The 13,053-nt window shown below is 46.7% G+C and overlaps 3 protein-coding genes across 3 annotated transcripts; all 3 read right to left on the bottom strand.

The window, feature by feature from the left end:
- Nucleotides 1-4,128: 4,128 nt before the first annotated feature.
- Nucleotides 4,129-6,230, bottom strand: LOC131284546 (pupal cuticle protein 36-like). The gene is made up of 3 exons (XM_058313407.1): nucleotides 6,221-6,230; nucleotides 4,526-4,651; nucleotides 4,129-4,448 (listed from the first exon to the last, which is right to left on the bottom strand). Exons 1-3 carry the CDS (start codon nucleotides 6,228-6,230, stop codon nucleotides 4,129-4,131), a joined length of 456 nt encoding a protein of 151 aa, XP_058169390.1.
- A 2,325-nt stretch (nucleotides 6,231-8,555) lies between these two features.
- On the bottom strand, nucleotides 8,556-11,156 carry LOC131284547 (uncharacterized). Its single transcript, XM_058313408.1, has 2 exons — nucleotides 10,712-11,156; nucleotides 8,556-9,391 (listed from the first exon to the last, which is right to left on the bottom strand). The coding sequence occupies exons 1-2, from the start codon at nucleotides 11,154-11,156 to the stop codon at nucleotides 8,556-8,558; spliced, it is 1,281 nt and encodes a 426-aa protein (XP_058169391.1).
- Nucleotides 11,157-11,768: 612 nt separating this feature from the next.
- Nucleotides 11,769-13,023, bottom strand: LOC131284548 (keratin, type I cytoskeletal 9-like). Its single transcript, XM_058313411.1, has 2 exons — nucleotides 13,007-13,023; nucleotides 11,769-12,480 (listed from the first exon to the last, which is right to left on the bottom strand). Exons 1-2 carry the CDS (start codon nucleotides 13,021-13,023, stop codon nucleotides 11,769-11,771), a joined length of 729 nt encoding a protein of 242 aa, XP_058169394.1.
- Nucleotides 13,024-13,053: the final 30 nt, after the last annotated feature.

The following is a 13,053-nucleotide window of genomic DNA, read 5'->3' on the forward strand; positions in this document are numbered from 1 at the left end:
TAAACAAACGTGAGATTTTTAGTGTCAACGAAAGAGTGCGATCATCAGATGTACATACACCTCATCTCAATTCTCGGCAGGGGATATGATAGAGTCTTGCCATCAAATCAATGGCCATCAAACGTTTTATACTCCGTTTTACTTCCTGGGTGTCCATGCCGTGTAGGTTTACAATAATACATTCAGTACTGCAATTGAAATATATTTCTGATTGAGCAAAAGAGCGGAAATTCTGCACCACTCGTTTATGAGTCCATGTTCGAATCTTCTGTCATACAAAATGTATTGACTCGTATGAGCAAAGAACAAAGCACGCTACTATAAACCAGCTTCGAACGATGTGTCTAACGACGAAAACCGAGTTCGACGAAAACCGGGGCCAGCCTGTATCCTGTCACATTTACCGCATTTTCAGCATTATAATTTTGATGCAATCACCGACGATACCATAGAAAGATGAATCGAGGTGCCATAAATGACCCATCAAACTATTTAGTTATTGCACACAATTGTTTTTATTACACTAGGTATAACGGCCCGGTTACACGGGCCCATGTTGATGAAAGGGGAATTTGCATTAGAATCTACTAAAGTTGTGGTAAAGCCTCAGTCCAGTTAAAAGATTGAACCTGTATCAAACTGAGAGAGGCAAAATCCAAATCCCGGTATGAGAAAGATAATCTGCAGGCCATTGCATATTTAAAAACCGTGTCTAATTTTGTTTGAAAAAAAATGTATGTACAGTATTTTCAAGGAAAAATATGCTCAACTTTAAAATCACGTGAGAATGATGATTTTCTGAATCCCGTTGTTAACAAAATGGTACTTACCAAACCATAGGTACTTAATGGTTGTCCCACTGTCCCATAACAAACCAAATCAATTTAAAAATATATTTGCTTCAAAGTGTCTACTCAATACCTTCATTCTTTCGTTCGTTCGTGTGAAGTTCTAGGCCACTGTGAACGCCTGTTCAATTGATCGCGATTAAAAATTCCACTTCTGTCATATGTACTTGTTTTTAAGTATTTTTCTACTTTTTTGTGACATTTCGAACTTGTTTAAACCTTTCGAAGAATTGTTCGTGCATTACCAGTATTAGAAAAGATACAGCAAAGTGATTCAATTGAGCTTGCCCGTGCATGTTGAACACGGATTTGATGCACATTTTTTGGAACCATGTTGAAAGATTCATCCGGTATTTCCTTTATATATCTGATCAATCGAACGCATAATGCCCGGAAACGGCGTCATTATTCTTTTCATTTTACAAAATTTAGAAACATTTTGAAAAACCAGTTTTCCATTTCTCCAATCGAGCACGTTTCCCCAGGTCAACTGTGGTTGCTATAGCGATCCTTTCATTTTCCCCAAGCAAACTGATTGCTATGGCGATCAATGCAATGCAATGGGATGAGCGTTTAGAGAATTTCCATACAAAGATGTGGTTTTGCATCGATTTTAGTGCGTCACTTTATCCAAGTAGGAGCAGCGTTAGGATTTGCAGCGTGACGTTAAGGATTTTTTATAATAAGACTAGGTAAAACGGCCCGGTTACACGGCCCAGTTACAGGGCCCGTTTACAGGGCCAGGTTACAGTGCCCGTTTACAGGTCCCAGTTACAGGGCCCGTTTACATGGCCCGGTTACAGGGCCCGGTAACACGTCCCGTTTACATGGCCCGGTTACAGGGCCCGGTAAAACGGCCCGGTTACAGGGCCCGGTAACATGGCCCGTTTGCAGGGCCCGGTAACACGGCCCTTTTACATGGCCCGGTTACATTGCCCATTTACAGGACCCGTTTACAGGACCCGCTTACAGAGCCAGGTAACCCGGCCAATTTACAGGACACCGTTACATGGCCTGGTAACACGGCCCGTTTTCAGGGTCCGGTAACACGGCCCGTTTGCAGGGCCCGGTAATACGGCCCGTTTACAGGGCCCGGTTAAAGTCCCGTTTACTGGGCCCAACCTTATGGAAGTAGTTTTATGATTAATTTTATTCTGCGTTGGTTATTTTCATCTCGTTGCCACCTTTCCCAAGAGTAAATGCAATGTTCGATTCGAAATTGTCCTCAAAATCACGAAAACGTTTCATTTCCTTTTGTATGCCCAAAGAAAACGGAAACTATTTTAGTAAGATGGTGCAAACAGTATTACGCATACGGTACATGGGGTACACGGTGGTGCAAACATTTTTACGCATACGGTATTTGGTTTCCCTTAGCAACCGCCTAGCGGTTAAGGGGAAATTTCTACGCTGTAAAGGGGAACCTAACGCGTCAGCACAGTCCATCTCACTTTCGCCCTCCCATCGCTCGCTCACTTCTCGCTATTGCTATCTAATGCCAACGTTACGTTTAAGCGCAATTTTAGAGTGGACTAGGTAAAACGGCCCGGTTACACGGCCCTGTTACAGGACCCAGTTACAGGACTCGGCTACAGTGCCCGTTTACAGGGCCCGGTAACACGGCCCGTTTACAGGGCCCGGTAACACGGCCCGTTTACAGGGCCCGGTAAACGGCGGTAACATGGCCCGTTTACAGGGCCCAGTAACACGGCCCGTTTACAGGGCCCGGTAACACGGCCCGGTTACAGGGCCCGGTAACACGGCCCGTTTACATGGCCCGTTTACAGGGCCCGGTTACATTGCCCATTTACAGGACCCGTTTACAGGACCCGTTTACATGGCCCGGTGACACGACCCGTTAACAGGACCCGCTTACGTGGCCCGGTAACACGGCCCGTTTGCAGGGCCCGGTAAAAGGCCCGTTTACTGGGCTCAACCTTATGGATGTAGTTTTATTGTTGATTTTATTCTGCGTTGGTTATTTTCATCACGTTGCAGCACCACCTTTCCCATGAGTAACTGCAATTTTCGAAAAAATTCGAAAATTTCGAAAAAAAAGTCTATTACAAACTATGAATGAAATTGTGTAGCAGATTTCCGATTTGCTTTGTTTTATTTTCCGGCAAAGTAATCATCGATAATCAAAGTAACCATCGATTACCAAAAATCAGAGCGCAAGGAAAATTTCCCCTTCCATCCTGCATCCTTGGTATCCTTAGCAACACAGTATAGCGTTATAGGGGAAACTAACGCGTTAGCAGAGTGCATCTCACTTTCGCCCTCCCTACGCTCGCTTTCCATGCTATTGCCATCTAATAACAACGTCACCTCTAACTGTAATTTAAGAGGGCGATTGTTGTAATTGTGTTGTTGAACAGCATATGTACTGAGTCTTTCTATTATGAATAGATGTGATTATATTGTTACAGAAATTGAAATTTTGTCAGCCGAAAGTCTGTTCCATTACTTACCCGAAAAACAACAGATTTTTTATTTCGCCGTGAGAAAGATTTCGTCATTCCGTATGCGACAAACCTTTGGTATGAGAAAGACTTGGACGATCAGCAAGCGACGAACCCCCGATGGCGACCTTCATGTTCACCTTCCAGACTGTTGCGATGTGATCAACGATACCTCGCAAGCGCCATCAAGCTCACGCCATTCGGATCAAACACCCAAAACGGTTATGGTCCGATTGTTTTCGATTCAGATGACCCACGGCAGAACCAACGGTGGAGAATAATAATAAAACGCACGTGATTTTTGTGTTTCAAATAAGATAAAGCAATGAAATTATTATTTATCCAAACGTATCACAATCAACCACCGTCAGTTTGCTGACTTACTGTTGTACGTGTAAATTGTGTGGCAGTTGTCGTCCCGTCGCTAAGTAATGCCATTCGGAACGGACAACGTCCTCAAAGTCTCATGAGTGCCATGGGAAATTTCAATGTTTTTTTTCTTCCGTAACATTAAATTTATGAATCGTTGTTTTGCTGTTTTCAACAACGTGTTATGTGTTTCTCGCGTGTTTCTGAGTGTATTTTGTACAGACTACCGATTTCTAGAACGTAATCCTGGCCGTCAGTAAAGTAAAAAGGTGTTGAGGTTATGTTTTTCCTTCCTCTCCTGTTCGGCGCTTAACTGCGACGCGGATGTTGTTTGCGTTGCAGTTGGTTTTTTCGTGCTCGTGTTGGTTCTCCGTGTGCGAATTCTGTCAAGGAAACGACGGACCCGAGCGATCGGGACCTAGTCACCATTCGGGGGGGAGGCATTCAACTTAACCGCTGAACGACTGGGCGCCAGCGTTGGCGGCCGATCCGGAGAATCCACCGAAGCCAGGGAATCCACCGGCACCGCCGGAGAACGATTGGGCGCCGGCCGAGGCAGCCGAGCCAGACAGTCCACCGAAGCCTCCATGGCCACCGCCCTGCGAGAACGACTGCGAGGCAGCGTTGGCCGACGAGCCGGAGAATCCACCGAAGCCGGGGAAGCCGCCGGCGTTGAACGACTGGGCGCCGGCGTTGGCCGCGCTACCGCTGAACTGGGGCGAGCGGGCGACACGCACCACCGTGGCATCCTCCGGGATCAGGTAGGCAACTGTGGAAAAGCGGGAGGGTTGAGAGAACGTTCGATCCCATCGCCGGGCGCCACACGGAGCACAACCGATGACTCACTTTCGTACGGGGCACAGTTGGCGACGGCCAGGACGGCGGCCAGGGCAAGAGCACACACCATAGCTTTCATCTTGAATTCGGTTCGGTCACGTACAACACGACAAAAAAGAAGAACGGCGAGAAACACTGGGGATGCTTACTGGCGAACTGGAATGGAGTTACTGATATCGTCCCCATGGGACACTGCGTGCTTTATATATTGTATCAAGACTGTCCCCACACTCAACCCGCACACCGGTCTTGTCCTCTTCGGCATACCCCCCGAGATTCTCCCACCACCTCATAAAAAAAACCACCACCACCACCGGTTGAAGATGAACCTAGCCACCAACTCCTCCGGGGCCTTGTCGTTTTTGGGTAAGAAACGATCAAATCGTCCCAAGACCAGTTTTCCGCCGTGCGCAAGCTCGCGACCCGGCTATCACAGCCGAACGCACACAGCTACGCACTGTCACACGACAGGCGCTCCTAGACGTCCTTCCTCTGTCTTGCCACGTTCCCACGATGGCAGACACGTTTTACCTCTCGTTCCAATTCCGGACAGTTTGCCCTGGCGAGCCGTCGTCTTCGCGCAAACGTTGCAAATGTAAATTTAGTCCAAAAATCGTTCCATCCCCCCCCCCCCCCCCCCTCTCCCGCCCCGCACATGCCCAACTCCCGGAAGGACCACATACCAAAGACACCGAACACACACACACGGTCTCTTCCTCGAAGACGATGCTTAGCTCGAGTAAGATCTTACAGGCGTAGATCGCGAGATTTTGTTTGTTATCATTACCTGTTGGTGTGGGTGCCAAACAAAAAAAAGGGGGAACAATGTTTTGAGGGAAGTGTGGGGCGGGCGGGTGTCGCGGTGCAGATCATTGGCCATTTAGTGTGGTGACAATGTGCCGTGAAGCGGCTCGTTCGTAAATAAATATGTTTAACGATTTTGATGGAGTTTTATTTTTCCCTTCAGCGCTGTTCTGCCTCCTTCCAGTATATTTAATTTGTTATCTCAACATTGGTCTTGAAAAACCGGCTTTTCGGTTGATGTCGGATGTTGGACGGGGTGGACTTCCCCTTTTTCTAAAATAAAAAAAAAGAATCGTTAAAACCAACATCAACGCTTTCCCATTTCCAATCCATCCGGCAGGCCGAAGCGACGCGTGCAGACCGAGTTTTATTTACCCATGTGTGTGACCCATCGCGCGAATTTTTGGGAGCTGGCCGATAAAATGTTTGCAGACCCGCGAACTGCGTTGCGGAGTCAACCGGATGGGAACGAAGGTGAAAATGGTAATCTGCAGAAGGCACAAAGCTACAGGACAGAAGCTTCGAACACGGTCGCCATAATTTTGTTTTTGATGTAATTTTTTATTTTGGGTGAGTTGCCCGATTTCGGAAATCAAAAGAACTGGTATAAACTAGCTGGTTTTTTCCCCTTTTTTGTCTGCATCATAGGGCCGGCGCAGACATTTGGGGAGAAAGCGTTCGTTTGCTTTTCAAGCCAAAGAGTTTTTTTGTGAACGGTTGTATAATCAGCAACTGAACACGGTTCCCTAAAACCTCTTCCTAGAAACGACGCTAGGACTTTTATTTGGATAAGCAAAGGAGTACGGAAGGGTTTAACAAGTCATGTATTATAGAGTAAAACTATGAATTCGAAAAATTAATCCTAATTTTAAATACCCGTGACGATTGTCACCCACGTACATCCATACATGTATCTCAAAACAAATTCCAGGTATTGTTTCTTATTCGCAGTGTTGTCGTTTCAATTATTACATTATTGAGCCCTATTCTAATGCCCTCTAAGTCATGCATCTTGCAACAAAGCGGACTCAAACCTCTCTTGATATAGTATTTTGGTAGATTTATTTACTTCTATTCAATAAATTTTGCTTCCTACTCGCAGCATAAAGCTAAACAAAATTAATACTTTAATGTAGCGGACGATTTGTTTTGAAATAGTGTTTTTATTCTACTTATCAATAACCTCTACTTCCTACATGAGGGAATAAAAAATGAAAACCCTTTTATGAAAAAAATCCCGTCTCATTCATAAGGCAAGGTCGAGGTTCAAAAAGCATCGGTGTTCTCTCGCACATGATTGCCGATGATGTCGACGCCGGTCACAGCTGTTTACACATTTTTCTAGCCCCGTTGAGTATCACGATGGCGTATGTAAACATAACCTTTGCCAAGGTTGTGGGGCTAGTCTTTGGATGTTGTATTACACTCATCATCCCACATCGGCCACGTTGTGTCGTTTGTTGTTAGTAGGAATCTTAAATACTATTTAATATTGACTTGTAAAATTTGTCATTTCAAGTACCTTTGATTAGAAATTACCTTATCAAGCAAAACTGACTGGGAAAGAAATAAACCGGATTCGTAGAGAAAAAGCTGAGGTGCGCTGGTGGTTAATTTCATGTTCGAATTCAACATATCGATCATTTGTGTGTGTATTTGCCATTGTTATTGGCTTGAACGGGTGGCGCAAGAAACCTGTTATATAACCGGAAGTCATTTATTCAACGCGCGGAAGTGATTAAAATCTGCGGGAAGGTTTAATAAATCCCAATGGTATAGATAATTAAATTTCCAAAAAAGGTTCGATGGGAGAAAAAACGAAACGTTTTATATGTGTAAGAAGAGATTCAACTAGAAAAACATCCCTGACCATTCTCATTTGGCTGCTGATGCTGCACACAACCGTCAGAGTGGACCAGCAACGGACCATCACAGTTAAACTAGTTTCTTCGGGGATTCCCCGGGACAATCTGCAGCTCAAACCGGGTTGGCCCAATTTATTGCAACCTTCGTCGGGCTAAACACTAGCGTAAACAAAGTCACGGTTACTGCTCTAATGGAACCGGACTGCACACTTCGTGGTCCGGGATTTTCCGGCAATCTCGGGCGAGCTGGTCAACGCCGCCGGTCAAACAAATAGGCATTGAGGCGCGTGTCTCTCAAGACCGTTTGGGAGATACTGAAATGTTGTTGTAGTCGAAACACAAAAACTGTTCCATTTATCATCGCCACAAATTTCCTTTTTAGTATATCGGTGCAGTTGATACCGAGGCAGAGTATCGTTTTAGTCCACACAAAATAAGCACCAGCTTGACCGGTTATGAGCATAACCTCTTTGTATTTGCAGGACGGTCTTATTTTTCACTCTCGTGCAGATGCTTCCTGGGTTGCCGTTTTACGATATTTCATCTTCTTGGCCGCCAGGTTCGTTTTACTATTATTGGCAGAAATTCATCGAAGTTCCTTTCTTATGGGGCTCGCGATCCAACTTCGCGGTTTCATCTTCTTCTGTAGTCACATACACACGTAGCTCTTACGGGAACCGGTTCTGGCGTCGTGCCGATCCGCAGACAATTCGCTTCGCGTTGTGTCCATCTCGGCGCGAGTTTCAAGTTTTGTTATTATCGTTTCGGATGTTTTTTTTCGTCTTCTTCTTTTCCTTCTCTTTTTTTCTCTTCACGTTTGTATACTTTTGCGTCGAATATGTTGCTTCTACTCCAGTTTTCGCCGCTACATCCATGTTGATCAGTGCGAATGGAGCCGAGGGACGTTCTACCTGCTCGAATTTATATAATTTGGAGGACATTTGACATTTTAACCTGGCCCGAATGTTACATGCTCGCTTATCGATTTGGTGATAAACATGCAAAACTATGCCCCCGGGTGTTGGATCGGGAAAAAATGTAAATTTTTGTTTATTTCTTGCGATGTATTTTTGTTGAAATGTGTGCGAACGTCATGTAAATTCGCTGTAACGTGAAACAAACATCCATTAATTTACTTAATAGTTTAAAAAAAGCGTAATACAAACACGAGCACTCGAACGGTCAATACAGACAGCTCTGCAACGTTTGATCTCGGTTTTGTCTGTAAACATTGTGTATTATTTTTACCAAACTTTATTGACTCATGTAAACATTTGTGGTTTTTAGAGATGACCTAATCTAATCGATCCTATAGACGGGTACAGAAAGGACTATACCGCTACAACTCGACTCGGTACTGTTTGTCGTTCTTAGTAGTGTTGTTTGTAGACGCTTGTCTGCACCGATCCGCCACCATTGCCGTGGCTGGTCGAGGAGACGCTGCTACCCACAGCGACGCCATTTCCACCGCCATAGTTTCCTCCATAACCGCCTCCCCCACCATATCCACCGCCATTGGAGCCACCGAATCGGCTGGCCGAGGCAAAGCTTCCACCATTCGGTCCAAACGAACTGACAGAGCCACCACCATTTCCGGTCGAGACGTAGTGCGTGGTGCCACCACCGCCTCCACCCGAAGCGCCTCCAAAGCGGTTGGCCGTAACGAATCCACCACCACCGCCGCCTCCATTCGTGCCGTACGTTGAAGAAACGCTAACTCCCCCGCCGGAACTTCCACCGAAGCGGTTCGCCGTCGAGAAACCACCACCATTGTTGCCTCCGTGTGGCTGATTGTGGGGAATGTAGTTCGTCGAGGCGCCACCACCTCCGAAGTGCGTCACCGTAGTGCCGCCCTGGCCGAGGCCGTTCGATGAGCTGCTAATGCTCACCCCCTGCACACCTCCACCGTATCCACCATCGTCACCACCGAACCGATTGTTAAACGAAGTCCCACCAACCGTAGCTCCAGCTCCACCGTGGCTGAAGGAACCGGCACCGGCTGCCGCGCCAACATTGCTGAATCCGGGCTGTGAGCACAGGTCCATGAACGGCAGGGGAGGGAGCTGTATATGCGGGAAGGTGTTGGTGAAGAACTGATTCTGTGCAGCCTGCGTGGCCAGAGCCTGAGCCTGGAAACCTCGGCATGCCTGACTCCAGGCATTCACTTGCGCCTGCGGATATTGGTTATAGTTGAAGCCGTTTGCAGCTGCGGAACAAAAACAACGGTTGTATTAGAAACGACCGGCATCGTGGACCATCTGGTTGTATATTTACCAACATCTCCTCCGAAAAGTACCACCGTGGTTAAACACAGCAGCACCAACATGATGACGGTCCTTATCTGTGGACTCGGCAATTCCCTGCAAATCGATTATCTGCGGCTCAAACGGCGTTGTTCGGATCGTTTTCTCACTAACGAAATCGAAGAATCCCCTTCTCTATTTATAGGGAGCTGAAATCTCACGTGAAAACTTCCGTACACCAGCTTATTCCATCCGATGTGAGTCAATTACACTGTTTGCGTCCTGCTTTTAACCGACCGTCATGGCGGATGCTGGCAATCGAACGTACCGTTCGTACGTTCGTTCGTGTGCGCTCGCCTTTTTAGCATCGTCGATCCCGTATGCCATCGGCGTCATCGCCGCAGCAACTCCTCTCGGTCTTATCGATAGTCCGAGGGCACAGGGTGGTGGGTTTTTTAAATGTTTTTTTTTTATATATACCCGGATCAACCCAAACCGGCGCAACTTCACGACTTCCCGCAGGGAATCGACCCCCACCGGGAGGAGGAGGCTTAGTTGGAAACGAGCGGAATTACATATTGATCATGTAGCTAAATTCAACCGATATTGGTGCAGAATTGAGAGACGAGCGTCCGATTCCCGGGTTGTAAGCCTTTTTCTGTGGTGCGTAGGCTTCAACCTGACCGGGGACAACAGGTTTGGATGGCATGAATTGGCCGGCGATTGAATGAGAATTAAAAGTCATCGTATTATGACTCTTGGTTTCGCGTTTTTCCAATCAACGGTCACGGAGGAACGGAACCACCGGCAGGGGTCGGCGAATGCTGAAACCTGACGTGTTTTATTGAGGAATATGAAGTTACTCCAAAATTTCCGAAGCGTAATGTTCCAAACAGTACGAGTTGGCGGCTCGCCGCAAAAACAGCAAATCGAAACGAATAAGCCCGTGTACGAATGTCGATGGATTTCCCCGATCCATCACGACCGTTTGATGGCACGTCAGAAATTGCTTTATTATGTTTTCAGCGCGGGGTCAGCTTCGTGGTGCGTGAGCTGAAAAAGGGTAGAATAACGCCCCAAACATTGAACTTCCGCCCCTTCCAATCATTTGAATTGTTTAATTGAATTGATACTTGGAACATAATTCTAACAAGAAATTTATTTTATAATTCACTACATACACCGTTCAATGTGGAATGTTTCCGTCTTTTATACCCTTGTTTCACTTTGGGTCCTTTTCACCGAAACGACTCTTTGGAAAACCTAATAATTTTAAAACTGACGTCCACCTTCTCCGACAGATGATCCGGTTTGTTGCCCGCCAACGCCAGGTCCGAATCCTTGCCCTCCCGAGCCTTGCGATAGACCAGGGATCGGCTGGTTCTGGCTTGGACTTCCTGTGCCGCTAGATTCTTGACCGATTTGACCTTGTCCGGGCTGCTGCGTGGCGGTCGGTCCAGAACCACCTGTACCGCCTACAGAAGGTTCTGGTTGTTGTGGTTGTTGTTGTTGTTGTCCTCCTGGCGCTGGATTGTAAAACACAGGGAACGGAGCAAAGCCTTGGCCGAAACCGGATCCTGGTTGAGGGAATCCGGGGAACTGTCCAGAAAATCCAGTGCCAAATCCAGGCATTTGAAAGCCGTTGAATCCAGGGAATCCGAAACCGCTACCTCCAGCGGGTGGCCCACCTTGTGGTCCTTGTGCAACCGGGTGGCTTTCGGTGGGCATAATTCCAAGAAGACCCACCGTAAGTGCACTGAAAAGTAAAACACGCATCTTGGCTCGCTGATGAACTGAGTTATGAACTACTCCTTGGGACAAACGAAAGTATACAATTCACTAGGCAGACTGAACTGTACCGCGGAAGGTTCCTAAAGGCCTTTTATTTGGCGATTACCGTTTGATTTGCGTGGCTTATTCGCATTCGCTAAAGTTAGCGGTCTCGATTATCATCGTTTGGGGTTTTCAAGTTTCGTAAGAGATAAGACTCAATGAAAAGTGTTGACCATAGCCGCAACCATAAGTAAATGTCGTTTGTCGTAACATGTTTTCGCCGTTCATCATGTTGTTTGTGTTTTGTCAGTAATGATTTATTTTTCATGTGATCAACTTAGCGCTAACACATCCACGAAGCATCATTATGACCCATGTGAGATTAGGATGCACCATGTGAACAATCGGGTAGAGATAAGTTCAATGTTATTCTTACGCATCTAGTTGAGATCGAAACAATCCACGATTGACTGCGAATCGCTAAGATACAAAATCGTTCGACATTTATGAAAAACTATTTATTGCACACCGAACATAACTTTACAATGCATATAAAGATCGAGCTGTTTACGATTTCCATACCCAGGCTCCAGATTGGGTTTTCTTCACTGTACCATCTTCCGATTCGTCGGTGCTGATGCGCACACCGAAAACTTCACCAGCTCCTCCACCGGACAGATTAGCTTCCGTGTGGCGTCCACCTTCTCCGAACGATGATCCCGCGGCTTGGGCGCCACTGGCGCTACCGGTTGTACCGTGTCCTCCAGCGCTTTGCGATTGAGCACCAGCACCGCTTGCACTGTGGGTACCGTGACCGGCGCCGTGATTCGACTGACCTTGGCTTGAGCTTCCGGCGCCGCTAGATGTGCCAATGTGACCTTGGGCTGGCTCTTGCTCTGCATGGGATGTTCCAGAGCTGCCCGTACTGATGCCACCGTGTGGTTGGTGTTGCTGGCCTGACGAGGAGGAGCTGGACCAAGATGAACTTGTCGCGCTGCTTCCAGACGACACACCGCCGCTGCCGGCATGTGAACCAGCATTCGAGGTGGATCCACTCACTGTACCGAAGTTGTTGCCCATTGCAGGGAATCCCGCGAATGTTGGAAAGCCTTGGCCGAAACCAGCTCCGGTTTGAGGGAAGGGAAACTGTCCAGGGAATCCAGCGCCGAAACCAGGCATTTGAAAGCCATTGAATCCAGGGAATCCGAAGCCGGCACCTCCAGCGGAAGCACCACTACCACCTCCGGTTGCTTGCTGTGGTCCTTGTGCTACCGGGTAGCTTTCGGTAGGCAGAACACCAAGAAAACCCACTGCAAGGGCACTCAAAAGCAAGGCGCGCATTCTTATTTCTCGAAGTCGGTCGGTCAAAAACTAAAGCTATGAAATAACCCACTAGACAAACAAATCCATACAATGCACAAAGTAGACTGAACCTTTCCGAAACACGTTCCTATAGTCTCAAGCATTTGCGATTACAGCTAGATTCTAGTATGTCTTGTTTTTATTTGTTCTTGTGTTATCGGCGTTTTGGTTTTCATGCTTGGGTCGAGACGATAAGAGGATTCGTGTACGTGAATCTGGTTGACGGGGCCGGCTCAGTCGATAAGGAAGAGAAGTTTGTCATAACATGTTCTTAACGTTTGTTTCTACATTGGGGAGTTTATTCTAGGATTATGTCTACCGAAAAAGCAATAAGAAGGTCCATGAGGAAGTATATTGCACGAATTGCATCATTATTGTGGTACACCAGAGATCTCTCTACCGAGATTTCTTAAATAATACCTATATAAAGTTGAATAACTTACATCATAATAGTAGTCATTTCTATTCATAATAAGTGGGCGATGTTTAG

This window comes from Anopheles ziemanni, chromosome 3 (assembly GCF_943734765.1).
Source record: "Anopheles ziemanni chromosome 3, idAnoZiCoDA_A2_x.2, whole genome shotgun sequence".
NCBI classification, from domain to species: Eukaryota; Metazoa; Arthropoda; class Insecta; order Diptera; family Culicidae; genus Anopheles; species Anopheles ziemanni.